The sequence below is a fragment of the Trichogramma pretiosum genome, unplaced genomic scaffold (genome assembly GCF_000599845.2).
Source record: "Trichogramma pretiosum strain Unisexual culture from Peru unplaced genomic scaffold, Tpre_2.0 scaffold40, whole genome shotgun sequence".
NCBI lineage: Eukaryota > Metazoa > Arthropoda > Insecta > Hymenoptera > Trichogrammatidae > Trichogramma > Trichogramma pretiosum.
The window spans coordinates 267,289-294,469 of record NW_019641657.1 but is presented as its reverse complement, the minus strand read 5'-3'; the positions used below and the strand labels follow the sequence as shown (position 1 = coordinate 294,469).

Below are 27,181 nucleotides of genomic sequence, written 5' to 3'. Positions count from 1 at the left end.
TGTATATAGCTCGGAATTACGAGGAGAGAGCTGCACTTTGAAAGGATATCGAATTATGCTGATCGAGTTTAAAAGGCGCATAACTCGCCGATTGAATAATTTGATGAAATTATTGATATACTCTCGAAACTTATTCTTGGGGGAAAGTATTTTTTTTCCGCAGTGCAGTTGCTCGGACTCTCAAAGAGGGTGTAATAAGGTTGAAAGTTTGATGGTGTATGCAAGTGAATAATCTCATGAAAGTAAATTTCAAGCATGTCGAGCATGACTGTAATTAGCATTACTGTTTTTATGGTATTTATGTAAGGATTATTAAACATATTAAAAAGATTATTCGAAGATTATGCTGAAACTAATGAGTCATTTTTTGTTTGTTCTAGGTAAGTTTGATGCAAAATTATGATCGATGAGATCATGCGTGGATCCAATAAAAAAAATGCCATAGACTTGATGGTGCACATTTGAGTCAATGTTTTACGACAGTGACGAACTGAACTGAACGATGAGATGGTATGTGAACTGTGATTAGATTAAGCTTTATGTGATAGTAAAAACGATAGACAACATCATTAACAATAAATGCATAAAATAAAGACGTTCGCAATATTTTTTCAAGGTCACTCTAGTCTCGCATCTGTCCAACCTATGCGTTGACTTATTTAGCTTCTCGATCAATCACTTGAAATACTTGAGTAAATCTGATAATTTTATAATCTTATAGTTTTACAACTTAATTTTTTTTTTTTTACGTCGAGTTTGTTTTATGGATGTTTTTATTATATTACTTAGATGTTTTACAAACATAAAAAAAATTTATATAACTTGCATTAAAGTTTCGCGCTTACACAAAGCTCTCTTCGGATTTATGTACAGTCGACCGTTGTAAAACTTTTCTTTCATAATACAATAGTATATAATAATGAATAATTTGAATAGATTATGAAATTTCTAATACGCTATATGTTAAACGTAAACTCGGAATACTTTGTCTCTAGTGATGTTTTTTTTTTAAATGATTCGACCAAATCACTCCACTCGCAAATTTACATCGAGTACAATTTGTTCGCGAATATGCCGAAAATGATCAGTAAATTGGAAATCACTGCGAAGCTGGGCGCGTCGTTGCCTCTGAGAATCACCGATGCCTTGGCCTGAAGTTTCACCTTGTTCGTTGGCGTTTTGGTTCTAAAAAAAACGACAATCGCATGAACATTCGGAGATCGCATTAGGTCAAAAGTTTCGACGAAGAAATGTCATACCCGGTAGCTCCCGATCCTTGGCTAGACAGGATGACGTCGAATTCTCGCTCTCCGTTCGTAAATTTAGAAACGTCGACTTCTTGCGACTCCGCGTCCAAGAAGTTGATCACGAGTATGATCCTTTCCGGGCTCTCGACATTTTTACGGACGACGGCCAACGCTTTGCCGTTGTTCAATACCTCGGTCATCAGTTCGCCGTGCTTCAGCGTGTCCGAGCTAGCTCTCAGGCTCGTCAAATTCTTGTAGAGCCAGTAGTGGGATCCGTAATCTTTCTTTTGCAGATCGAGGTTCAAATGCGGATAGTTTTCGTGTACCGGCAGCCACGTAGTATTGGCTTTGCTGAAGCCTATATATCAACACATATTAAATCGTGATTTTAGCTAGTATACGATGCGTTTTGACTTGTATACAATTATTGTTACTTTGCCACTTGCAGATTTACAAGTAAAGGTACTCGCCATCTAGTGGGGCAGGCTCGAAGTAAAATGAATGTATACAAACTAGTTAAATACTTATTATTTTAATAAACATAATTGTAATAGAAAAATCGCTAAAAGCAAGCCAATCAATAGTAATGTATTTTAAATAGTCTCTTTAAGATTATCAGACCCTTATCAAAGGTAGGGACGATGAAAAAAAAACAAATTTAACCCAACAATTACCTGCATTGGTGCTATTGTCCCACTGGAAGGGCGTCCTGTTGGGATCGCGCGTGCGCGACTTGTAGTGCTCGGGATCGGTGTTGCAGGCCTGCGGGTCCATGGTCTCCTCCCAGCTGATGTCCAGCTTGTCCTCCATGGCGATCTCCTCGCCGTTGTAAGTGACGGCGATGCCGGGCAGTATCATGGCCAGCATCGTCATCTGGTCGGCGCGGCCGGGATAGCGAGTCGCCGTGCGGCTGCGATCGTGATTGCCCATCTGTGTGGGTGCGGGGCGAAAAATATTTAATTGATTTGTCGCGTCGACCGCAAAATCGTATGTATACTACTTACCACCCAGTTGGCGACGCCGTGAGGCTTCGGCGTGTGACTCATCCAGTCGTCGATCACGCTTTTGAACTCGGCCGCCGTTGATTTGTTGTTCACGCTCATGATGAAGTTGAAGTTGAACGGCACGTGCGAGCCGTAGTCGTAAAATTTCGTCGTGTTGACCAAACTCGTGTAGGCTTCGGTCATGATAACCTGCGGGATAAATTTTGCGAACGTTACTTCGAGACGGATCCGGCGAGTTTGGAAGCGATAAGAAGAAAATCGAGGCGCGAACCTTTTCGTCTTCGTCGCGCTCGTGGGCCCAGTCGTCCAAGATTTTCCGCCAGCTCTGAATGAGATCGTAGCTGCGTTGGTCGTCCTTCGTGTAGATGTGATTCAAATAGCCGTAATCCCTCGGCCCGGCATTCGGATCGTTCGATCTTGGCTCGTCCAGCAGGTCGTCGTTTTCGTAAACGTGCGGTATCGCGTCGACTCGGAAACCGTCGATTCCCTTGCTCAGCCAAAATCTGATGATTTCCTGTAAGGAAGTAAATTTTTCGACAATAAGAAGTTTGAAATTTTTTTTTCAAACGAGAGACGAAGAGAGAGAAACAATCATTCGACGCACCTCCATTTCTTGTCGAACGTCCGGATTAGCGTAATTCAAATCGGGCTGCCTGTACTCGAACTGATGGAAGTAGTGCATGCCGCGAGTCTTGTTGTAGGTCCAGGCGGGACCGCTGAAAACACTGATCCAATTGTTCGGCAATTTGGACGAGTCGTTGCCTCGCCAAATGTAGTAATCCTTGTATTTTCCGATCCCGTTGAAACTCTTGACGAACCAGTCGTGCTTATCGGACGTATGGTTGGGCACCAAATCCATAATGACCTGCGTACGTGAGTTTTATCACGATCAAAATACAAGCTGAGATTTTCGAGCGCAACGTAATTCGTGTAAAAGTAAAACGATAAAAAAACCTTGATGCCCATTTCCTTGGCTTTTTTCGTCAGCTCCTCGAGATCTTTCATCGTTCCGTAATCCGGCTCGATGTCGCGAAAGTCCGAAATGTCATAGCCGAAATCGACCATTGGACTGGCGTAGATAGGCGAGAGCCATATGGCCCCTATTCCAGAATCTTTGAAGTGCTGCAGTTTCATGGTAATACCTGTGGAAAACAGCAACAAGTGCAGATGATTCGCGTTTTCATTCTTTTAACGCGTACATGAGTTTTCATTGAATAATACAATTAATTCAATCGTCGAAATTGAAGTCATTTTATCAACGGAATCAATAAATTTTTATTAGTATTATTGCCCATTACTATTACCGCTATTTAATCTATATTTATAGCGACAATTTTCTCGAATGCAGCGATGTTCTACCCTTGAGGAGTGAAAAAAATTTCTGATAAGAGATAATTATCGATTAGCTCGCTGTATCATGCATTTTTTCTAAAATACAAACACTTCCGATCTACGGCCGCGATATCGATTACTATCGCGTGCATTTTTTTAAATATTTTTATTTCAAAAAGTTTTTTCTCGTAAAAATGTACGATTGAATGTGTGTCATTCATAATAATGGTACATTCGTTACGTGAAAATCGTGAAATACTAGATGTGTGCTTTATTCTCGAAAATTTTTCTCTTTATATTTGATTAAAATTTTGTAAATGATGAAAATTTTAAAGTTTCCGGTTACAGGTAGTGTAACTTAATAATGTGCAATAATTATTTTATTTATGTGGCATATATTTTTTATATTCTATGAAACGATACCAAACAATAGAATCGTTATACAAAATTAGTACATCACTGTACACTTATGCTCCTTCTTCAAAGTTAATTGCTTCATAATTGAAAAACGTCAATTATTTTTGCAATTGAAGGAATTAAAATAAAGGAATAAAAAAATGTTCGCGACTAGTGTTTGAGACCTTTACGAACTAATTTTGAGATGAAATATTATTCTACTTGCGATTGAAATAAAATTTTTCTAGTTCAAAAAATACTTTACGTAAAAACAAATATTTTCCGAAAGATCCGTATCCGAAGAAAATTCTCATCCTCGAGACTCACCCTTCAAATCTCCGATCCCGTCGTCGTTCGAGTCCATGAAACTGCGCGGATAAATCTGATAAAACACCGTGTTCCTCCACCATCCTGGGTTCTTGATGACGGCGCCAGCGAGATTGGCCCAGCAGCAGAGCAAAAGGGCCACGGCCGCGCACAGCCTGAGAGTCAACATGGTCGTCGTCGTCGTCGCGTTCGATAGCGCACCGCCACTGCCTCGTTCGCGGCTCCGCTTCCAGACCTTTATATAGACGTTTGAGGTGTTAAGGCCTAGAGTCTCTCGTCGTTCGTTAATTGCGTGGGAAAAAAATTCTTCAGCGAGCGATACCTTATCTGCGCGCTCTTGGATAATGTACAGAGCTGGTGGTAGCGTAGGAGAAAAATCGGTTGCCTATATATGCAGCTGGTGGTGGCTACGCTCGAGCGATGCGCGCACTCGATGAGAGGCCGTGATTTCGACCTTACGTATGTTTCGGTAGAAATTTTCTTTTCTTCGGAGAAAAAAACAACTTTGACGAACTGTCTCGTGAACGCGTTCAATCAGGAATCTGCAATTTTTTTGCAATGATTATGTATTAATATTATGTCAACACAAAAATCATATAAACTTTTATACAAATCCAAACAAATCACACGAGTAGATGACAAAAAATCAAACATATAAATGAAAAACCTGTCTATTATTTTTTTTCCTTCAAATCGATGTCTTTCAACGGAAGCTAAAAATGATTCATCGCGCGCGCGCTCCTATACCACGCGAGTGTGCGTGTATCCGTGTGCTCGCGCGTGCCAACACACCGCGCGACAATGGAAATACAGCGGAGAAAAATATTATATATTATAAAGAGCGGTGGCAGCTGCAGCTCGATGCACTGCACACTGCGGCGACGTCGCGGCGTCACAATCGCGTCGCATGCACGCAGGTGTCCTTGCGCACGATCGCGGATGGACTTTGTGCATATACATATAAAGCTGAGCGACAGCAGCAGCGTATTAGACAGCTCTATGCGTGTGGTGGTGGTAGTGGTGCATGTGCGCGTCGCGCTTCTAATCTAATCGCGCGCACTAATAACCGAAAGACTGCCTCTGCTGCTGCTGCTGTTGCTGCACTCGTATTCGCGTAGATATAAGTGTATTTGTATAGCATGTGAATGGAGAAAAACAACGTATATACGGGAGAATTTTCGATGCTCGTATATGAATATGTTTTGCCGCGGTGAACTCGTGCGCGGGTTCTTATGTAAGGCGTGCATGATTTTTTGTAACGACACATGCGATATTTACGATGCAGAGTTCGCACTGATTATTTGCGTGTACCTTAAGACTGGATTTAGAACGCGTAGCAATATCCTTTGTTTGAGTTATTAATCATTATTGAAATGTAAATATTTATTTATCAAAAATATATTTACGCGATCTCCCCAAAATGAAACGCCTCGGTCGATTTTTCGAACCTTGGGAAAAATTATCACTCGTCAAAATATATGGCCGATTCTCTGTGAAATCGAATGGCCAAAAAAATTTTTTTTCTGCAAATATGAAAAACTTGCTGTTCCCGATGTCAGAAATGTCCCCAAATTTTATTAGAATTTTTGGGACCATCTATCACTCTTTTTCAGGGGCCCGAAGTTGGCCATTTTAGGGTTTTTTTGAAATTCATGAAAAATCACAAATATTAAAATAATTCCTGGATTAAAGTAGAATGATTCAAAAGTAAAAGTGCCCAGCAACTTTTTTGTTGGAAATTGTCCAAATTTTCAGAAAAAAAATATGCCAAAGTGATTGGAACAATCGAGGTAAATCTAAAGCAAAAAAACTGCAGAAAAAAACATAAAACAAGAAATCTACTCGAGTTCGAACCGGACTTTCATTTCCTAAACTATGTAAAAAGCTTCCCAAAGATGTCAACTACTGCCTGATAAAGTTTTGTAATGGGCCTTAAAGTTTAAGTCAATGTAGACAACAATGTGTGGTGAAAAACTTGCAAAAAAGGACTGAAAATGGCTGTTTTTGGTGATTTTAGGCATTTTAGGCCCATTTTTGACCTTTTTTGCACGTTTTTCACCACACATTGTTGTCTACATTGAGTTAAACTTTAAGACCCATTACAAAACTTTATCAGGCATTAGTTGACATCTTTGGGAAGCTTTTTACATAGTTTAGGAAATGAAAGTCCGGTTCGAACTCGAGTAGATTTCTTGTTTTATGTTTTTTTTGCAGTTTTTTTGCTTTACATTTACCTAGATTGTTCCAATCACTTTGGCATATTTTTTTTCTGAAAATTTGGACAATTTCCAACAAAAAAGTTGCTGGGCACTTTTACTTTTGAATCATTCTACTTTAATCCAGGAATTATTTTAATATTTGTGATTTTTCATGAATTTCAAAAAAACCCTAAAATGGCCAACTTCGGGCCCCTGAAAAAGAGTGATAGATGGTCCCAAAAATTCTAATAAAATTTGGGGACATTTCTGACATCGGGAACAGCAAGTTTTTCATATTTGCAGAAAAAAAATTTTTTTGGCCATTCGATTTCACAGAGAATCGGCCATATACAAGTTTTTAATGTTTGTTGTACAGCTAATTAATGATACATCATAATTTTAACTAAACACTAACATAATTTTAGCTAAAGACTTATTACTTCCTTGAGTTAAAAAAATACGAGATAAGCAATTGGACCACTCGATGGTTCCAAATTGACGCAATAAGTTTCCAATTTCTTTCAATCATAGAAAAAATAGATTGGGACAAAAACGCAATTACTTACATTTTAGGGGGGGGGGGAAAGNTTTGGGGGGGGGGGGGGGGGGGAGAAAAGGGTATATAACTGCGTTACGTTCATTATGTCATCGGATCGTGGACTAAAGTTGAAATAAGAAAAATCATTTTATAGTCTCTGGATAAGATATAATTCGCGCTATCGATCGCTGCGTCTGCCGCGCACTCGAACGATTATTGTACATTTTCTTTGTTATAAAAAATATTATGTATCGCATCGTACGAGGAAGTATCTTCCGAGTATTGTATAATTTGCAACTATACGCACGAGTCGGCGCGTCAAAAATTTCAATTCAATTCAAAGCTGCTAGTAAGTACGCGCAGACACATGATTCAAATAAGTTTTCCGACGATCACATTCATACGCACGCGGGGGATATTTTGTATGAAAGCACGAGCGGCAAGCGTGGCCTCTCTCTCTCGCCCTCTTAAGAGTCGAACGTTATGTTTTCCCGGTGATGGCGGCGAACATCATCGATCGACGCAATGCGTCGCGCAAAACGTTCATGAATCCAAATGAGAACTGCATACAGCGGTAGTATGTGTGTACGGCCTCTGCGTACGTATGGAACACGTGAATGCGATTCGAAACTTGTTTAATTAATATTTGATCCTGAATGATGCAGCAAACTGTGCTGCCGCTGCTGCTGCTTGCCTGATGCACTGCCTATGCTATACTGCCTAGTTGCTGCGGCTTGTTGCAAAAGCGGATCTCAAACTTGTCAGTCTGCCGTATAACAAAGCCTTTTCGATACCCAAGTTAAACATATTTAATAAACCTTCTTTGCTTGCCCACCGCGTTTGTGTCAGGGATCCTAGAGCTCGTGTACGTTATGAAATATATACCGGCCGTTTTGCGCGCACTGGACGCCCTGGTTGGGGCAATCAACGCGGGTTGACGTCTCTGACCCTCTGGCGCGCCGTACGCGTCATTCCTGCGCAGCGATTGATGGACGCGCAGCACGTTGTTTTATTCACAAACGCGCGTTGCACATTTAACAAGATTGAAATAGCAACATTGGAGTTGAATCGCGATTACGCGCTAATCGCAACGAGAGGGAAAAGTGAAAAGTTGAAAAAAATAAATCAACGAGCCGTTTAGTATTTACCATCCGTCACTCAAACGGCACACAAGGCTTTAACCCGCCCGAGCTCGCCGATCGACTGTGTATGCGTATTTAAGCGAGATTAATTATTCGAAATTGCCTTCACTTTTCAATGAACCGATCGCAATTATAACGCACTAACTGACAGGCACCACTGATTGCAAATGTTATTATATACAGTGAAGATTTTCAAATTGCTTATCTCGTGTTTTCACTAAGAAATAAGTCACGTAGCTGTTTTCGTGGTTTAGGAATTTTTATGGTGTCGAAAAGAGATTAGAGCGTAATTTTGATCACGAGGTACTTGTAAAAGTCGGGTAGTAATAAATGTAGACGTACACGAATGGGCAGACGGGTCAATTTTTATGCGCTACGCTCGTAATTTTATTGCTATTTTTTTTATCGGCAGTGTGAACTAGTTTTATGAGAAGCTAGTCGTTTTATAATTCAAATATTATTATGACAAGTGTGTGATGTCTACAAAGAATGAAGCGTCAGATTTATTCGATCTTTGTGTTTAGCATTTCTGATGCCTACATAAAAGATGATTAAACTTCTGTTTTACGGATCAATAATTATAATACCTTGACATTTTCATCGATGTACTTGCATCAACTCAAAAGACGCGTCGGAATCAGCGTATACACAATCTAAAAGGAAGCTATATAAAAATCAGGAAAAAAAATAACGCCAACGTCTCTCTGCAGTCTCTCTTATCCAAGTAATGAAGAAGAGCTGAGGATAATTAAGAAAGTGCCGGGGTGCCGAGCGCACGCACGCATTCCTCCCGTGCGTCGCATACATTCGCATTCAAATATATATGGGGAATATGCGTGGCAATTATCTCTCATATATACTTATTTTGGCCTTATACAGTTCCTTTAATTAAAACTAAAAGCTCTCTGTCTCCGCCACTCTCTTTCTCTCGCGCTCAAAGCCATGCTTCACGGTATGCGCGCAAGTTATGAGATACGGCGCGCGCGCGAGCCCGAGAGAAAGACGAAGAGAGCTTGCGAGCTTGCGCGCGACGCGTTTTTTTTTCTTCTTTTATAGCCGGAGACTCATTTTCTCTCTCGAATGAAATTATATACAAGTGGATCTATATATTATACACTTTCGATCGGATATACCTTGGCGTTGTGCTGCAAATATTGCTTACGACCCAGTCTTTTCAAGCTGCACCTCGGTTACGTATATAACTGTATATCACGCTGGAGCTTGCGATGAAAATGAGACAAGTATCCGCGCGCTGCAGCAGCGGCGACGGCGGCGATAGGATAGTCCGGCTCATTTACCAATATACATAGAATGAGCTATATAGCTATAGGAAGGGGAGGAGATTGAGAGAGTTGGCAAGAAGCGGCGGATGTATATATACACAGGGCCTTTATATCAATCGAGTTAACGATTAACTATAACGTAATTATTTTCTTCTCTCGAGTTTTTAAAACTCATTAAGGATTGAAATGAGAAAGTCGATTGGATATACACTCGAAGTGAATTATTTATTGATAAAACGTTTAAATAATAAATAACAAAACAATACACATAGCTCGGCTATTTTTAACTTATACAACAATATACAGGTTACGTTATAACTAGTATACAACTAAAAACTAAAAATAAAATAACTCATCGCCCACAACAAGCAACAAAGTTACAGATACATCGTGTGTGTGTGTTTGACTATACGTATATAAATGTAGGACACATCCTCGGGCGCGCGGGGGTGATTCGAATCTTTCAACCACAAAGTGACCATCGAAAAATACTTGGAGCGTATGATTTCTCTCTCGCTCTTGTTCTCTTTGGCTGCTGTTGTTAACCTGTGCGCTGCACTTTCATTCGATGCAGCACGACGATTTCGCGTGTACGCGGCTGACTATGTTGCATGGAAAAAGTTCGACGACTGATTACAGACAGACAGAGAGTACGTAGGCCCGAACCGTATCAAAGTGCTATATGGAGCTTGCAGCGCATTCGTCGCGAGCGAAAAGAGAGTGAGAAACAGTAGAGAGAAAACTTGCGATACACACGATCGCAGAACACTACGGGCCGATACGATATTTCTCTTTTGGCGTGTAAATTATACAGAGGGTTTCGTCTGCTCCAGCGCGTGCAGATACATATACGGCAGAGCTTTCTTCGTTGCTGCTGCTGTCACCACCGGTGCTGGTAATCCCCAATGTTTTCCGTTTTGCTCGGTATATAGTAGTAGCTCGGTGGTCGGTTAGTAGACCCGCCGCCGCCGCCGCCGACGCCTTTGTGCGCGCGGTGAACTTTACGCGCGCGCACACACACACGTTTTATCTCCCACCGTTATATACACGTTGTATTTCTATCGCCAGCTACTTCGTACCTCTTAGAGGTCGGAGGCTGCGGCGACAAAGACAGCGGCGCCGCGCGCAGGTATCCTGAGAGCTCTCGATTCCATCGTCTCGTCGCTGCGAATGATAAAATAATAATATTAAAATTACATTTCGTGAATTTAAATGCACACAATTATGTATCTATTTTCGCAGAGTTCGAGATATTTTTAATTGAATCGTTGTCGAAAGTAAAACAATTCTCTGAAAGATTTTGTCCTCGTTCATCGGGGCAAAGAAAAAAGTATTTTTAATAGTAACTTTTTAATAGCCATTAAATTGAAAAAAGGATCGTAAAGAGTATCGGTTCGAAAGTAACTTGTTCCGCAGCCCGGATATTAAAATAAACATACAATCATTCGCGCTGAATGCCGTAAAAAACTTCGTTTTTATCGCTCGGACTCGAAGTCGATATAAAGTGGAGAAGGAACGTTACATTACTATTTAAATGGAGATGCGCAGCGCGAGCTCACGTATATATGTACGTATGCGCTAATCGGATTCGGAGCTGCTGCAAAGATATAGAGAATTGCTGCAAAAGTGTATAATACAAAATACGTATAGGAATGAAAAAATTCCCCGATGGCTCAACGCGCGCGTGTATACCGATTATGAGAAGCAAAGGCGCTTTTTCCATAAACTGCGAGCCGCGTATGTAATGAAAAATACGTATATCCAAACTCGAATGGATTGATTACTTTTTTTTTTCTGTTTCATTCGCGCTGCACGCCGTACTCTTTGTTTCGCGTGTAATACACACGGGTGTATGCTCGATCTAAAAATATGCTGCTCTCTCTGCCAATATGTGGGTGTGTGTGTGTTTTATTATGTACTCACCTAGATGGGACGTTTTTATCGGTGCTCAATAATTGCCTCACGTACGCCGCCTCGGGAAAATCGCTCAAGTCGACCGTGGCCTCGCGATAATCGAAATTCAACAGTACGTAAACGCTGCTTTCGTTTTCCAGATTTCTGCGTTAGCGAGAGAGGACGAGAAACATGAAACAATTTGAGGCTCGGTTAATGATGAGTTGGACGATAAAATAACTCGAGTTCAATCATTACCTGGAAAAGCCAAATATCGTTTCTTCGGCTTGGTCGTTCCGCAGGTCTCTGAGGAGGAAAGTTTCGAGAGTTCCGTTGGAGACGGCGGGCAATTTTCTCAGCTCGCCCAGTCGTAGGAACAGCTTGTAATGCGACCAGTCGGCTACCTTTTCCGCCTCGAGATTCACCTCCTTGTAATTGTCGTTGACGCGTAGCCACGTTTTCGGGTTCGAAGAGAATCCTGTCGATACAAAACGTCATAATTCACGTTTGAACAAAATCATCCCCTCTCCAAAGTCGCAGTGCAAGCAACGCTACGAAACGCAATCGTCACTTACCAGCTGCGGTCGTGTCGTCCCACTGGAAGGGCGTCCTGGCGGGGTCACGGGACGCGGCCTCGTAGTGCTCGCGGCCGGCGTTGCAGCCCTGGGGATCGCGGGTCTCCTCCCAGCTGAGCCAGGTGTCCTCCATGCCGATCTCGTCGCCGTAGTAGGTGACCGCGACGCCGGGCAGCAGCTGCACCATCGTCGTCACGGCTTTGGAGAAGTCGCGACCGTAGCGCGTGGCCAGTCGAGGCTTGTCGTGATTGCCCGGCTGTGAATATTAAAAAATACAAACGATATTACACGTTATCTCGGAGAAGCACGAATGTGATTTCCTTCGTTTTCGCGTGTATGTCGCGAAACACGCACGGCGCTATGCACATATTTTTAGTCGCGTTCTCGCGCAGCCTCGATTTAACATGCAAAAGCGATATATTCATAATTTAATGACAAAAGAAGCGGAAAAAAATTCCAGTAAAAAAAAAAGTAGGACTCGCAGCGCTCGCGATCTCTGGCAATAAATTACGTCGAAAAAGCTGCTGGCTAGACGCGATCGCGAGAGAGGTGAATTCTCTCGGTGCGGGTCGACACAAAGGCCCTTCCGACCCTTTTTTTCGCGCGTGTTCGAAAGTGCCTCTAATTAAGAGAATTATCACACGAAGGAAAGAGAGCGAGCGAGAGACTAATCGCGTTCCATAAGTCTCGAGCACTCGTGTACGCGAGGCATACATACATGCGGGGGTGTAGAGTGCAAAGTAGTCGAATAAAAAAAAAAAGGAAAGAGAGAAAACTCACAGTCCAGTTGGAGGTGGCGTTGTCGGGCAGGGCGTTGCTCCAGTTGCCCACGATGTGCATGAAATCCTCGGCGGTGGGCGAGGCCGCCACGTCGCCGATCAGTCCGAAATTGAAGGGGAAGTGGGCCCCGTACTCGTAGTACTTCATCGTGAGGGGGATCGTGTCGTAGGCCTCGATCATCATCATGCGCTCGTCCTGGCCATCCTCCTCTTGACTGCTGTACTCGTCGAGGACGGCGCGCCACTCGGCCACCCGATCGTACGTCTCGGGCAGGCTCTTGGTGTAGATGTGCTCGGTGTAGTCGAAGCTCTCCGGGTCGGTGCCCGTCACGGGCTCGTCGCGCAGATGCTCCGCCTCCATTAGGTGGGGCACGGCGTCGATGCGGAAACCGTCGACTCCCTTGTCGAGCCAGAATCTCATGACGTTCTGTGAGACATGATAAATCGTTATGATTATATCGTTGTTATTTTTTCTATTTGATCGAGTTTAGGGAGAAAAAATCATACCTTCATCTCTTCGATGACGTGCTCGTTGCGGAAGTTCAAATCGGGCTGTCCCGCTGCGAACTGATGGAAGTAATAGGCTTGCCTTTCCTCGTTCCAAGTCCAGGCGCTTCCACGAAATACGCTCACCTATGAACAACGACATTTTCAAACATCTCGCTCCAAAGCGCTCATAAAATAGTCGATATACATACCCAATTGTTGGGTGGTCGTCTGACGCCGTCGACGACTTTTCCCTCGTGCCAGATGTAGTAATCCGTGTAGGGCTCGATCTTCTTGGCGCTCTTGCGGAACCAGTCGTGCTGATCGGAGCTGTGATTCGGCACCAGGTCCATGATGAGCTTGAGGCCGAGCCTGTGCGACTCCTCGAGCAGCAGCTCGAAGTCCTCCATCGTGCCGAAGATCGGATCGATCGCCTTGAAGTCCGACACGTCGTAGCCGAAGTCGACCATGGGGCTGGGATAGATCGGCGACAGCCAGAACGCGTCGATCTTCGAGTCGACGAGATGCTGCAGCTTACTGATTATACCTGCGCGTATTACGGATTAATTCAACGATCAAAGTAAAAAAGAAGGAAAAATATACGTATATTCGTGGCCGAAATAGGAATAAAAGCTGATTTTCATTACGGAAATGCTACCGCGCTGCTGTTATATAATAATATATAATAATAATAATATAGCCCGAAGCCAGCGTGCTTGCAGTGCCTCTCGCAGCTTCCCAAAAATTCAATCAGCCGCACGGCGCTGGTGTACTCACGCACAGAGCAAACACGTGCATAAATTGTACACGGCATCTCGCTTCGTACGCTCTCAGACCTCGAAAATTATTTTCTCAGCTTCTGCAAGCTCGACACGGTCTTTGACTATATTAGGAAACTAAGTCACTCATTTCTCCATCAGAGGTAACAATATTTACAATTATAATCGTAACAATTTATTAACGGCATAAAATAAGAATTCGTTGCGTAATTCATGTCAGCTATAGCTGCTCGAGTAAGACTAGATGGACCGCCGTAATGGACATCATATCCGATTTGCTCTCATCTCCCTCAGCTCCTCGCGCTGTATATACAATACAATACACTGCGAACCACGCGAACGTGTATAACTAAGACGGATAAACAAGGCACTACTATATATATGGCACACGCGGGCTTACCCAACTCTACATATATCTCTGTGTGCGTGTGTGTGTTTTGGAGCGTATTGTATAGCGTATTGCTACTCCACGCGGCGCGTGCTATGTGTGCAGTGTGCATATGGGGTGCGCTTGCGAGAGAGAGCTTTGCAGGTCATTGGGTTTCCGATGAAATTCTAATCGTGTGTGAGCAAACTAGCTCTCTCTCACCTCTCTCTCTCTCGTGCAGCTCCGGTAGCCACATACCACGTGTGTGTATGCGTATATATACGTATTCTACAAAGACAACCCCTCGCATATATTAGTGGTCTCACCGCGCCGAACTGCTCTCTTATGGCGATTACGCCATATATATATATATATATCGGGTACGATACGTGTGTGCGTGTACTATCTGCAATACACACGAACTTATATCTGTACCTGTTTTCGCTGCTTACTGTACGAAAACAAAAAAAGCGTCAACTCGATTGTTTTTGCCCGAATTTCTGCATATATTGTATTATGTATACTCTCGAACGTACGCGTTACCATTATTGTTATATGTAATTTACGTGTGTGTATATACGCGCTCAAGTGCTGCTGACCCGGTGGACGCGCGCGGAGAATCCACACAGCTCGGAGTTGCGAATTATATTATTGTTCTCCTTCTGCCTCGTGAATCGAGCATATTGTACGTAGCAGCGCAGCTGTTTGCACTCGCGTAATAAAGAGCCCAGATAGAGAGAGAGAGAGAGAAATGTTACTTGCAGCCGCTTCATCCACAGTCGGGCGGATTTTTTCTGATAACTCAATTTTGCTCGACGGAATTTCGAATTAATCTACGTTTCGCGTGGTCCCTTTTTTTTCTTCATACACTTTTACGAATGTACGGCTCTCAAAACTTCCTCTTGTTATACCATTGCGGCATAGCGAAATTAATGATGCGAAATTCAACTGCAGCGATCGCCGAGACTATTAGGTAGGTATAGTAGCAGCAGTTTGGCGAATACTCGATTAATCTCCGACTTACACACGGACCTGCATACACACACACACGTGTATAAAACAATTGAAATTTCGCCTCTCGCCAACCATCATCGTTCGCCCCGCGCGTCAATCCAGCAAACGTTTGTTATATTATCTTCGCGGAAAAGGGGAGGCGATTGTTTCACTCGTACGGTTGCTACGATTGCTTCAAAGTTTCGAGCTAGTATATAGTACGATGGGAAATTTCAATTGGCGCGTTTTCGTGCATTGGCTTTATCGATCTTGCATTTCTACCGCGCGCAATGTCGAAGAGAAAAAGAGAGATAGAGAGAGAGAGAGAAGTTGACCGGTCACTCACCGGGGGGAATAATTTTCTTTTTTTCGACCCTTGTCAATTGAAATATCTTTGACATTGAATTTGATTGATTGACTTGAAAAATAAAATTGAAGACTTCCGAGCTTCATGGAAGGAAAAAAATTTCAACCGTTTATCGAAGTATCGTTGAATGGAAATTCGTGACAAGGGCTTCGAAGTGAGAATTACTTGTTCGATACGAAGCGAGCAGAAATTATTTCATCTCTAATTAAAACATTTGATACGAAGCTAAATTATCAATCTCCGAAACGAGTCAAATATTTGAATACACCGAGCTTAAAATATTCGTTTTATTTGCAACTGCTGTACATATTTGTACAAAGGTGTATGCAAAAAATATATCTTGATAAAAATATATACCAATCGATTGTTCGTTTGAACTTGGGAATTAATTCGTGAAAAGATATCCAGACATATTTCGCTCGATCTTCATTCATGTACCAAAAGTAAAGTGAATCAAAAGTGTACGAACCTTTTATATCGCCAATTCCATCGCCGTCGCTGTCTTTGAAGCTTCTGGGATAGATTTGATAGAGCGACATCGTTTTCCACCAGCCCGAATCGCCGACGACTCCTAAAACCAGGAGCGCCAAAGCTCCAATCCCGAATCGGATCTTCATTTTGCCGAGCTGAAGTTGAATTTTATTTATTCGTCGATATGTAATTTATTTGAAACTCGAACTCGTTTAAATTGATTTGAAGCTATGTGAAGCTCGAATGTGAAGTTCACTTGACAAAAAAAAAAAAAAAAAAANTGAAAAAAAAAAAAAAAAAAAAATGCTCGTACTCGATAGGTACGTATTTGAAAATGAATTAATACTATTACAACGAGCACTTCGTCATTCACTGGATGAATCGGTAGTGGCTCAAGTTCGAATTTCGATCTGTCTTTTTATAATACAGAAAAAAAACTGCTGCTCGCGAGCGAGAAATTGGTAGGGAGGGATTTCCGGAGTTTGAAATCGACACGGGTCTATGATTTGACAACTTAATTGTTGTTAGCGTACACATAGCTTATCGCTAATTGTCTGGGGGGAACTTTTTTTTTATAATCTCGGGCGCGTAATTGTGAACGTTTTTGGATACGATTGACGGCCCAGACGCACCCGTATAAAATCTTTATCATAATCGGTCGAAATTCTTTCGGTAGGCTCGACTCTCCTCGCGTAGATAATAAAAGTAGCCGTGAATAATCCAGATCTTGTTTGTTTGCTTGTAGTATATAGAGATGTCATCGTTGATAAAGTTACTGAACGATTGTATCGATAAGTATTCCGCGAGTTACAATGAAAAGTTATCCAAACGACGTACAATTTTGTGCATTCGTTTGGCAACAATTGCATGCACATATGTAAAAGAATTTCATTTATTGCTCTGATAATAATAAACGGAAATATACCAACATCTGTCATTTATTGCATCATTGTGATATTTTTTCTTCTCTTTTCTTTTTCACGAAGTTTTTCGCCTGAGAAAATATTATTCATAATTCCGTCGCTAAACTCGCGTGCCTAAAATACTTAAACAAAAGTAAAATATTACGCTGGCACTATATACATTTGCTTCTCTCGCTCGAGCTCTTTAGCGCCTGCAGTGGTTCTAGAAGTGCCTAAAAATAAAATGACTGATCCCCGTGTGGCATATTTTGCGGTTGAAGTGATACACAGTGCCAACACACGCCGAGTGCATACACCGCGGGGTAATTTTAGCGCGGTAATTTACTCATTAACAGTCGCGTAGTACGTATACGTGACTAAGAAGCAAAAATATTTAAAAATAAAAAAAAATGTAACGATAGCGCGCGTGACTGTAAATATATCATTACAATCATAAACACGAATATATAAAATACGCTTCTAATGTTATTATGGCGACCAAAAATTTGACGAGTACGTGATGTGCGGTGTACAATACACATTAGTATGATTGCGATCGCGCCGAGATTTTATCGGGCCCAACTTTCGAATTCTATATTGTTTCCGAGCCAATCCTCCGTATCGAGCCAATAAAATAGCCGAAAACAATGGATAAGATAAACGAGCCCCCGAGAACGAAAAAAAAGAAGAAATTGTTACGATTCGACTTACAAACGAGAACGTGATTTTTTTATTAGATGATAATTAACGCGGCTGGGGGCACACGAGTGAAATTTTGTGTATGAGTGTGACGATTGCTTGGCGATGAGTTTTGACTGATACGTGCCTATTTACAGATATCCGTACTAATTATCCTGTACTATACACTGCTTTCTTGCCTCGGGTATAATCTCGAATGTATATAGTTCCGATCGAGACGCAACGAAGACACTGCACTCGACTGCATTCGATTTACCTGATTTCCCCGTACCTCTTGCGTTTTGTTTTGGCTTTACTTCGTTTACGTTCGAAATGAATTTCATCATGCGTCAACGTCGTTAAAAAAAAAACTTGCTGAAAAAAGTTACTTGCACTCGACAAACGTACTTTTACATACGTATACGTGCGAGCTCGCACGCGCATAAACATAAACAACTACATTACGCCCAATTGGTACAACTATTAAAACGTAATTATCATGCAACATATACGTATGTATGTGTGTGTGTGTGTATAACAACAAACCACTGCGCGCGGGCCGTACGCGCGTAAACATCGAAATTTTCGACTCGATACTAATCGAGGTCAAATCTTTCGGATTTCGGTGGTATAACCTTGTATACAGTGCTCGCTGCTGCTCTATACGTGTGTGCTATATACACACACAGGCTCTATAAAGAGAATTTCACATTAACCTGCACAAAGAGATTAGCATAGGGACACACCGTTTCTAGTGTACTACTACTAGCACTGCTATTACCACTGTGACTTTCGAGCTTGCGATCGCTTATACCGCTGTCGCATGCACACATACACCTGCGCACAGATGTCAACGGGCGCGCGGCGTACATGCATGTATTAATACAATCGACTGCTACTAGTCATGTGGTATAGATATTCATGTGTGCGCGTGCGTGCGAGCCAGCATGCGAATATACAGTCGCTTGCATCGCATCGCACACACATACTTGCGCAAAGACAAAGGTATAAATCAGTTAATTTAGCGCGCGCGGAAGGTTGGTCCACTTTGTTGCGGACGTATACATACATATACACGCAGGGCGCACGAACTTATGTATATATGCAACGCGAATAGCATCGACGGCCCCGAATTTCTCAAGTTAGGCACGTTATCCAAGCGCGTGTATATATTATGTGTGCTGCATCGCACATTCTTTGTCGTGTGCGACGGTATGTGTATACGCGACCGACTCCCCCGCCCCCGGCGGCCCACCGCGGCGTTGACACTGCAGCAACAGCAGCACGACGATCGAGTGTATGTACATTAAGGCGGTGTATATAGCACCTGCACAAATCGCAGTGCATATATACCGTGTCTCTCTATGTGTGTGCGAGGATGACGAAAGCAATGCGACGACGACGACGCGCAAAATGTTTGCGGGCACGAGATCTCGCGCCAGCCGCGCGTTATATATAATATATATAGCCGGGCTACACAGCCTCGGGTAAGATAGAGAGACACACGCGATATACAAGTACACAGTCGCGCTCGCAGGCCCGCGAGACATTGATATAATTGTTCGGCACACGTGATACACGCGCTCGTTATTAAGTGTATCCGTATATCTGCGCGCCGGTGGTCGAGCTACTTTTTTATTTTTTAACTTTTTTTTATTTTCAATAATAATCTTTGCCGCAGTTATTTAGCGTGACGCGCTGATATATTTTACACGTTTTTGCTCGCGACGATCATGTACGTGCGCTAATTTCAACGATGCGGATTTCGATGTAAATATTGTTTTTTCGTTTCTTTTCGTACGTCGTCGATAACGATCGTTCGTTGTATGCACTTGTATGCGTCGTATATACCAGCCGTCTCGTTTCCGTTTCGTCACGAAAAATATTAATCATCCGGATCCTCGCGTTTATACAAACCTCGGATTCTTAAAATGAAACTCTCTTATATATCCCGCCCGTGCCTGCGCCGCACGATTTCGTCGCTGAATCGCGCGCGGATATCTTGCCGAACACGTACGCATCTCGGGCGCGTGTCGGAGAAAACTAGAAGCTCCGCACACGACTCATTGAGGGATTAACAAACGACGCTATGGTACATGGGCAACGGCGGCGGCTGAGCGAGCTCTGCGCGCATTCGGCGATTAGCGGAAGTAATTGCAAAATGTAATTACGATTTTCGGTGCAGCATCTACGTGTACAGCGTCGCTATTTCTCCTGCTGCTGCTGCGTCGCAGTGTATCTCTCATTCGTATACACTATAGCGCACGAATGACTGTATAAATGGCAAATATAGATTTGCAATATAGTGTCGAACGCAATACTGATTTTGCGCACAGTGAGAGAGAAGAGAGAGATGAGCAGCAATTGCAATTAATCCCTAATTTTATTAATCCGTCACAGTCTTTACTCGTTTATTTTTCGAGTGTACACGATTGACGTTGGAGTATAAGAGATTTCCATTGAGCGTATATTGGAAATTCCGACGATGCTCGAAATTTCCTCCACGTATACGTGTACATATATATTTGCCGTTTTAATGTATGTACGACGCGAGGTTGATGGAAATTGATATTTGATTTGTCCACAAGCGGCCCGCGACTACGACGACGTCGACGATATTCCAATAAAATTTGATCTTTGGTCATTATACATACATGTGTGTGGCTCGGGTGAAGTTAAAGGCTGCAAGCGCGTCGAGTACGTGTACGCGCGTACACGACGTTCGAGTGGCGAGCTTTTATTAAAACTCGCCAAAGTGATAGTACGCGGCGATTGTATAAAACGTTTATCGCTTCCGTGTAATATTTGCGAAACTCTCGCGCGCATGTCCCTTTTTAACCGACGAGTGTAGAGTAGTTCGCATAGTTTTTATTTCTTTTTACTCTCTCTCTCTCTCTCTCTCCCGAGCAAGAAAAAAAAATCGTGCTAGTCGGCAAAGTGAAGCGATTGAGTTACACGAAAGAGACAGAGAGAGAGAGAGAGAGAGGGTATCTCCCTTGGGGTGAGCGTAATTAAACAGGCGAGAAACCGCGTTTCTGATAGAGCTTTTACAGTTCTCTCTCTCTCTCTTTCTCTCTGCAGCAGGTCGTACGCGCGCATGCACGCTCGAAACCAACTTGAACTTTTTTCCATTATACGGGATATAGCCAGTGACGTGGGCAGGGTAAAAAAAAAAGGAAAAAAGAAAGGAGGAAGAGAGCGAGGGAGGGAGGAAAAAAAAAGATAAAGTACGCACTGGACCGAAGAGAGCTGAAGAGCAGCAGCCGACTGTTACCTTTATATCCTAAAGTTACGTGCGCGCTCGGTCTGTTGGGTATACGTGCTGAGTACAGAAATGTAGGTGGAGGCTCGTTCGTAACGCGCGTCTTTGCATCGCATCCCTTCACCCCTAGCCCATCTCTCGCCCCTAAAACGAGAAAGAGCTTACGAGTTATTTGCCGTTTTATCAGAATTATCCTGTAAAGAGCATAAACTTGGAAGATTTAGTGGTAAGAAACGATCCACCCAAAAATTTGACTCTCTGGCTTATACATTTTTGTTACATATAATAGAATTAAAATGTAGCCTCCTCCACTCCTGCTGCTGCTGCTGCTGCTGCTGCTGCGTCGACGACATTTTTCGTAATTTATTCAACTCGCGGGAGAGTTGATTAACTATCCTTGTCGCGTAAAAGAACGAGTCGGTTGCTTTGGCTCTTTTTTTTTTTTTTCGTTGTCGTTGTTTCGTTTGGTTTAATAAGTCCAAGCTGCATAAGGGGCGAAATACTGCGTGGCGATTTAATTAAAGAAGAGAGAGAGATTTATTAGAGACGAGATTTTTTTTTTTTATTGTTGCTTTAATTGCGGACCGAATAAGTAAAACTTTTATTCGTGTACGAATGTTGAAGATTTCATCTACTCGCCGTGCTAGAAAATTTTTTCCCATCTACGTGACTTTTGGTCGGTGTCTGGCTATAATTTTGAGAACCAAATTAGATAAAATGTGGTCGTTTTGATAATAACGCTACCAACACGAAGTTTGAGTAATTGAATTAAAGAAATTTTAAGAAAATTAAAAGCAGGAATATTTTGGAAGGTCTTTTCCGTACATCTTCATTTGTCTTGTTTTTTTTTTGCATACTTTGAAACATTAAGAGCTTTTAATATTCTAACAACAAAAGCAAGTTCATCTAAAACAACTCATTTCACTTTTAGGTTTACTTTCAAAAGCAATTTCGCCGCGCGAAAAAAATGGTGAGTCAAAATTTTATTACTGTGGATTTCTTTTAAACTTTTTCCTGGAAAAAAAAAGTATCCTATTCTTCTTCGTCCTAATGTTTTTTCACTTGTTATCTTGTTGAATAAAATTTTACCTACTTTTTTGCCTCATTTTATCTGCTCTATCTTTTTTATAAATAAATTCATTTTTACAATTGAAATATTTCTTTTTTTTTCTTCCTTTTTTGACATACTTTTTTGCACGCTGGTTTTTGGAGTGAGCTTACTTTTTTACACACACCTCTATTTTTGCATATCCTAAGAAGAAAGAAAAACCAATGTATATCCACCCGACGAAAAAGTAATCCCAGCAATAAAATTTCGATGTCTGAACACTATCATGTGTGTGTATTCACCGATTGAATGAAAAAAATGTTTTATCAATCACTCATAATTTTCTAACAGATTATACAGCTCTATTAATATCCTCGAAATTAACTATCCAAATTGGCATCATAAAATAATAATTCGCTTCGTATATATCGTCGATAAAAGTTGTAAATATTGACGTCGAGTCTGGGCTCACAAAAATGACCGATACTTATAAACGTATACACGCATCAATCACCGCTGCTGCCGTATATAGTTTCGAGCACGCAAATTTATCAAACCTCGACTCGCACGTATACTTTCGAGTACTTTGGGCAGTCCTCGCGTTTATTATCATTTTTTTTCTTTTTTTTTAACAATCGTTTTTGCATTTTTATGGAATTGGAATCACGACGCCGCCGGGCTCTGACAGGTAGCGCGCGCTCACACGGCCTATTGTTAAGCAACAGTAGGCAGTTATAGTAGCTAGTAGTAGTATAGCAGGAGCAGCAGTATAGAGCCTCTGTGTGTACCTATATATACCTTGCCTCTGCCTGCCTGGCGTTGTACAACGGCGCGGTCGAGAGAGAGAGAGAGTGAGGTGCGTACGCGCGCGCCGCGCTATAATCAATATCCAGGTGCACACTGTGTGTGTGCTGGCACACACTGCACTGCTGCTGCTGCTGCAGCTCTCTGCACCTCCTCATACAATACTACTGTATAACCAACCCCCTGGCGCCCTGGAAATGTGCCGAGTGAGAGAGAGAGAGAGAGAGAGAGCTTGCGGCTGGCGTTATATATACATATATATAATACGCAATAACATGCACCAGGCTGATGTTCGTTTGTTTTATTTCGTTTCGTTTTATTTTTTATTTTATTTCACTTTAATGCCTCGGCGTTGGTCAGGGTTCATCGTCGCGTTAGAGAGAGAGAGAGAGAGGCAGAGCGCCGTTTATAAAACATTATTTATGATACGCGTCGGTATTGAACATCGAATTCGAGTAAATATATATTTTAATACTAATTGAGCGAACTTTGGAGCGAAGCGAGTGCATCACGCTGACGAATGAAAACGTTTCATCAAAAATAGATTATATGTATAGCCGAGGCGTAAACAAGTATACTTTGGTCGTGCGTGATTGGATTTAATCTTATCGGTAAATCAAAGGTATATACCCGCCGACGCGTTGCTCAAACATTTTAGCGAGATCAAGCCTTTCGTTTAAATCTCATGGTTTTGACGCCTTTCGACGATCCTTCTTTTCGAATAATTATAGTTAACGGGATTAAAAATAGTGCAAGCTCTCTCCGATCGAACGGAGTTTCGAAGTAAAATTTTTCTAAATAAAATTGCGTTATTTTTAATTTTATTAAATAGGGACGGACGCGTGTAAAAAAATCCCTACCTGAAGGAATTTTACTGTGCTAGTTATCGTTGGTTGAAGTTGAATGAAATATTCTCGTAAAAATTTTTTCTATAAATCTTGAGAGCATAGTGATGTATCGACATAAAATTATAAACTTTTTTTCTTATGGAAATAGTTCAAATTTCATGAAACTTAGACGGAAAACATTAAATTTTTCAGTATACTGCCATTATAATATCAAATTTTTCATCAAATCTCAATTTCAGAAACACGAGATATTAAAACTTTCAAATTTCACGAGTAAAATATTGTCCTTTACACGACGAATATGGCACGACTCAGACCAGGACATTTGATTCGCCGTTTGTACTTTTATACATTTTATTCCTCGCTCGACTTTTTCGGAAATAAAAAAAAATCGTCCCCAAAAAGTGCACACACACACACCTGATAAAGCGTCTTAACGAGTTGCGCGCGAGGACGCGAGAGACATGGCAACAAAAAAAAAAAAAAAAAGGNAAAAAAAAAAAAAAAAAAAGGACGAATATCGACCGTGCGACTGTATATATACAGGCGAGGCAGAGAGGGCAGTATGTCGCTGCTCCCCTCGCTATCGTTTTCACCAGATAAAAGTGCACTCTACACCATCGTCGTCGCAGCTCGCAATGTCCACTGCAATATTTCATCCGCACACACACACACACACACACGCGCGCGCGCGCAGGTGTTGTCGTGCACGTACGCAGTCGAGGCAGCATACATACGTGTGTGTATATATCGAGCGAAAACAATATTTTGCTCTCACATGCGCCGCACGCGTTATACATCGGGTGACATCAAGAAGCGAGATTCAACCATGTCACAAAAAATGATTAAACATAACTATATACGGATGACAAAAAATATATATATACAACGAAGACGCTACCCCGTGTATGCTCTCTCTGATACAGCTTTTGACAATGCGAGAGTGTACGATATTTGTCAAAATAAAAAGAGAGATGGGAAAAGAAAAAAGATTGCTCTCGAAAGTACTTTTTCGGTTCATTTTTTTGTGTGCTGTTGTTGCTGGGGAACTCGGTATATATACGAGTTAACAAATTTCTGTTCCGATTGCACTTACGCGCGTCGTTTCTCGTTGGCAGTTTCTGAAAAGTTGAATGCACTTAATTTTCAATGCACATTTGTATTTGCATAAATTTATGAAAATCTGCGCGCGCGCGCGAGAGCGAAGATTTCGCAAACGTCCGCGACTCGAATTAACTTATGCGTCACGTTTTTGTCGCGCTCGATCGCAAAACGGAGCGATGTAAATTGCAAAGATGCGAATCAGCTCGTATTATTTCAATTGTCTGGATGATATTTTGCATTATGTAATTTGTAACAGCTGTTAAAATTAAATCTCCGTCGGAGCGAATGATGTCATCGAGAAAAAAATTGTATCATGTTTGTTTTCCGATCGATGCTGGTGTTATGAATTTTTTCCGAATAAAATTATTTTAAAATTAATTAAGTAGGAAGTGAAAAAAAAGTCGATTCGATTTCTTCAATTTTATGTCGCAGTTTAGCTACTTGGGCGTAGATTTACGGGGTGTTAATTAATTTCACATCTTACAATTCGCTACTGAAGCTTCTTACATGAATAATTGAGTCATCAAAGTATAATATTTTTTTAGCATATCAGAAAATTATCCAAGGCGAGCATTGTATAACGAGAACGTGAATTAGTGTACGTAAAACGTTATACAAGCATAATTTGTATGCAGACGATGAGAAATAATAGCCCTGTGTGCATTTTACTCATCATTTTTTGATTCGTGTTTATACACACACTTTTAATCACGTGCTTTTATAAGCCAAGTATCAATTATGCTTCTTTAATGGCAATTAACCGTGCTAACATAAACCTTTTAAGTGTGTGTTTTTATTACTTGTAAAATTTGAAATTTCGACGATATGGACTCGCTTCGAGCTCGTAAGATAAAAAAAGTTTAATTACACCGTACTCGCTGCTACCGATTTGAACTATTATTGTCGATTTTGACTTTTTGCTCGATTCAATTATTTGTCTATTTTATTAAAGTGATAATTCTATCTCTCTCGATCGATTTTACTTCTTTTATGTTATCATCCCTCGACCCGTGCCACAGATAGAAAATATTTCTGTCATTTCCTTTATCTCGCGAACGCTTCGAAGTCAATTGATCTGGAAAACAGTCGGGAAAGTTTACGCGTCACTTCATAGTCTCGTAAAACGTGATCGATAAAATGAAACTTGTCTCTTTCTGTCTCCGGTACACCCAAAAATGCCATTTCTCTCGTATACTTATCCGGCGAAATAAAACATCGTCTTTACACCGAGCTCAAAGAACTGTAAAACAACAGCTTAGAGTCATCTACTCAAAATTCGAGGATACGAAACTCGGCGTCGTTCAATTACAAATTGAGTAATTATCGAGTATCGAGTTTCAAAGTAGCTTATATAAACGGCGAGGTAATTAAGAAACAAAGACGTACCTTCTTGCGCGCTCCTCGTTGCGAAAAAATTTTCCGACCTCTGTATATATTATCAAAGAAGCTCGCTCGCCGAGTGGAAGAGAATCTCGGATGCGGAATATTTCCTCTGTTTTCGACGCGCGCGCGGCACTTATGCTGGTCCGCATTATATACCGAAGAGTTAGACCACTCGAGCCATTATGCGTGCCGCCAAAGCATCAGAAAGTATATAAGCCTGCGGAATTCCAGTCGGTCGGACGGTCTCTGGATGCTGCTACTGCTGCGTCGACGAGTAATTTAGTTCGAGGCTAATTTCTCGAATCATTACTCTAGGAATTACTAGCTCAAGGCTTCTCGACTACTAGTTCTGCGCCCGAGTCGTCCTATGTATATACATCTAATACACAAGACGTCGCAATCTTAAGCTATATATACATTGGTCTATAGGATAGTTCACAAGAACACAATTCCGCGCGCACCGCGTCCTCCTCCGGCTCTCGAAAACTTGCAACGCTACGGCAGATACGTATATATATATATATATAGAAAATAATCCCGAGTGGTACACACACACTTTATCGAAGAGTCCTTCCGTGTCGCTGTGCTATTTACAAGTTCGGACTTTATGCCGCTGTGTATACGCGCTTATAAGTATGTAGACGTAACGTACGTATTTCTCTCTCTCGCGAGAGAGCTCGTGTCTTGTAATTAGTTAACTTATTAAACAAGTTACAACGGGGGCCTGTGTAAACTTGTCGAATCGAGTAGGAGCTTTTATTAACGCTCGGTCGCTTTTCCCTCCCATTGTGTCCGTATGCGTGCGTGTGTGTGTGTGTGTGTAAACGTGCGCACATCGAGAAACTCAACCTCGCACGTAGAGCTGTGGAACTGTAGGTACTGCTGTGTGTGTATACATACAACTCGGTTCGGCTGCGATCAGTCGATATATAGTATGGTATATAGACGAGCCGAGCTACATGGCGAGTTCGTAAT

At 41.8% G+C, this 27,181-nt stretch overlaps 3 protein-coding genes across 10 annotated transcripts in view; 1 reads left to right on the top strand and 2 right to left on the bottom strand.

Moving 5' to 3' along the window:
• Positions 1-27,181, top strand: part of LOC106656175 (calcium/calmodulin-dependent 3',5'-cyclic nucleotide phosphodiesterase 1-like) — a 160,680-nt gene that overhangs the window by 116,858 nt on the left and 16,641 nt on the right. The window contains exon 3 of one of the 8 annotated variants that reach the window (XM_014376878.2): positions 21,951-21,989. The exons of the other annotated variants lie outside the window; for them this stretch is intronic. Within the exon in view, the coding sequence (XP_014232364.1) occupies positions 21,951-21,989 (39 nt within the window). The remainder of the gene's footprint in view (positions 1-21,950; positions 21,990-27,181) is intronic. 8 annotated transcript variants of the gene reach the window in all.
• On the bottom strand, positions 756-4,848 carry LOC106656176 (maltase 1-like). Its single transcript, XM_023460187.1, has 8 exons — positions 4,307-4,848; positions 3,206-3,393; positions 2,856-3,116; positions 2,523-2,765; positions 2,252-2,440; positions 1,922-2,177; positions 1,260-1,605; positions 756-1,185 (listed from the first exon to the last, which is right to left on the bottom strand). Exons 1-8 carry the CDS (start codon positions 4,473-4,475, stop codon positions 1,044-1,046), a joined length of 1,794 nt encoding a protein of 597 aa, XP_023315955.1. The 5' UTR covers positions 4,476-4,848; the 3' UTR covers positions 756-1,043.
• LOC106656177 (alpha-glucosidase-like) lies at positions 9,672-27,004 on the bottom strand. The gene is made up of 10 exons (XM_014376888.2): positions 26,763-27,004; positions 26,210-26,701; positions 16,176-16,332; positions 13,413-13,747; positions 13,222-13,347; positions 12,716-13,141; positions 11,936-12,191; positions 11,619-11,838; positions 11,391-11,525; positions 9,672-10,631 (listed from the first exon to the last, which is right to left on the bottom strand). Exons 3-10 carry the CDS (start codon positions 16,321-16,323, stop codon positions 10,550-10,552), a joined length of 1,728 nt encoding a protein of 575 aa, XP_014232374.1. The 5' UTR covers positions 16,324-16,332; positions 26,210-26,701; positions 26,763-27,004; the 3' UTR covers positions 9,672-10,549.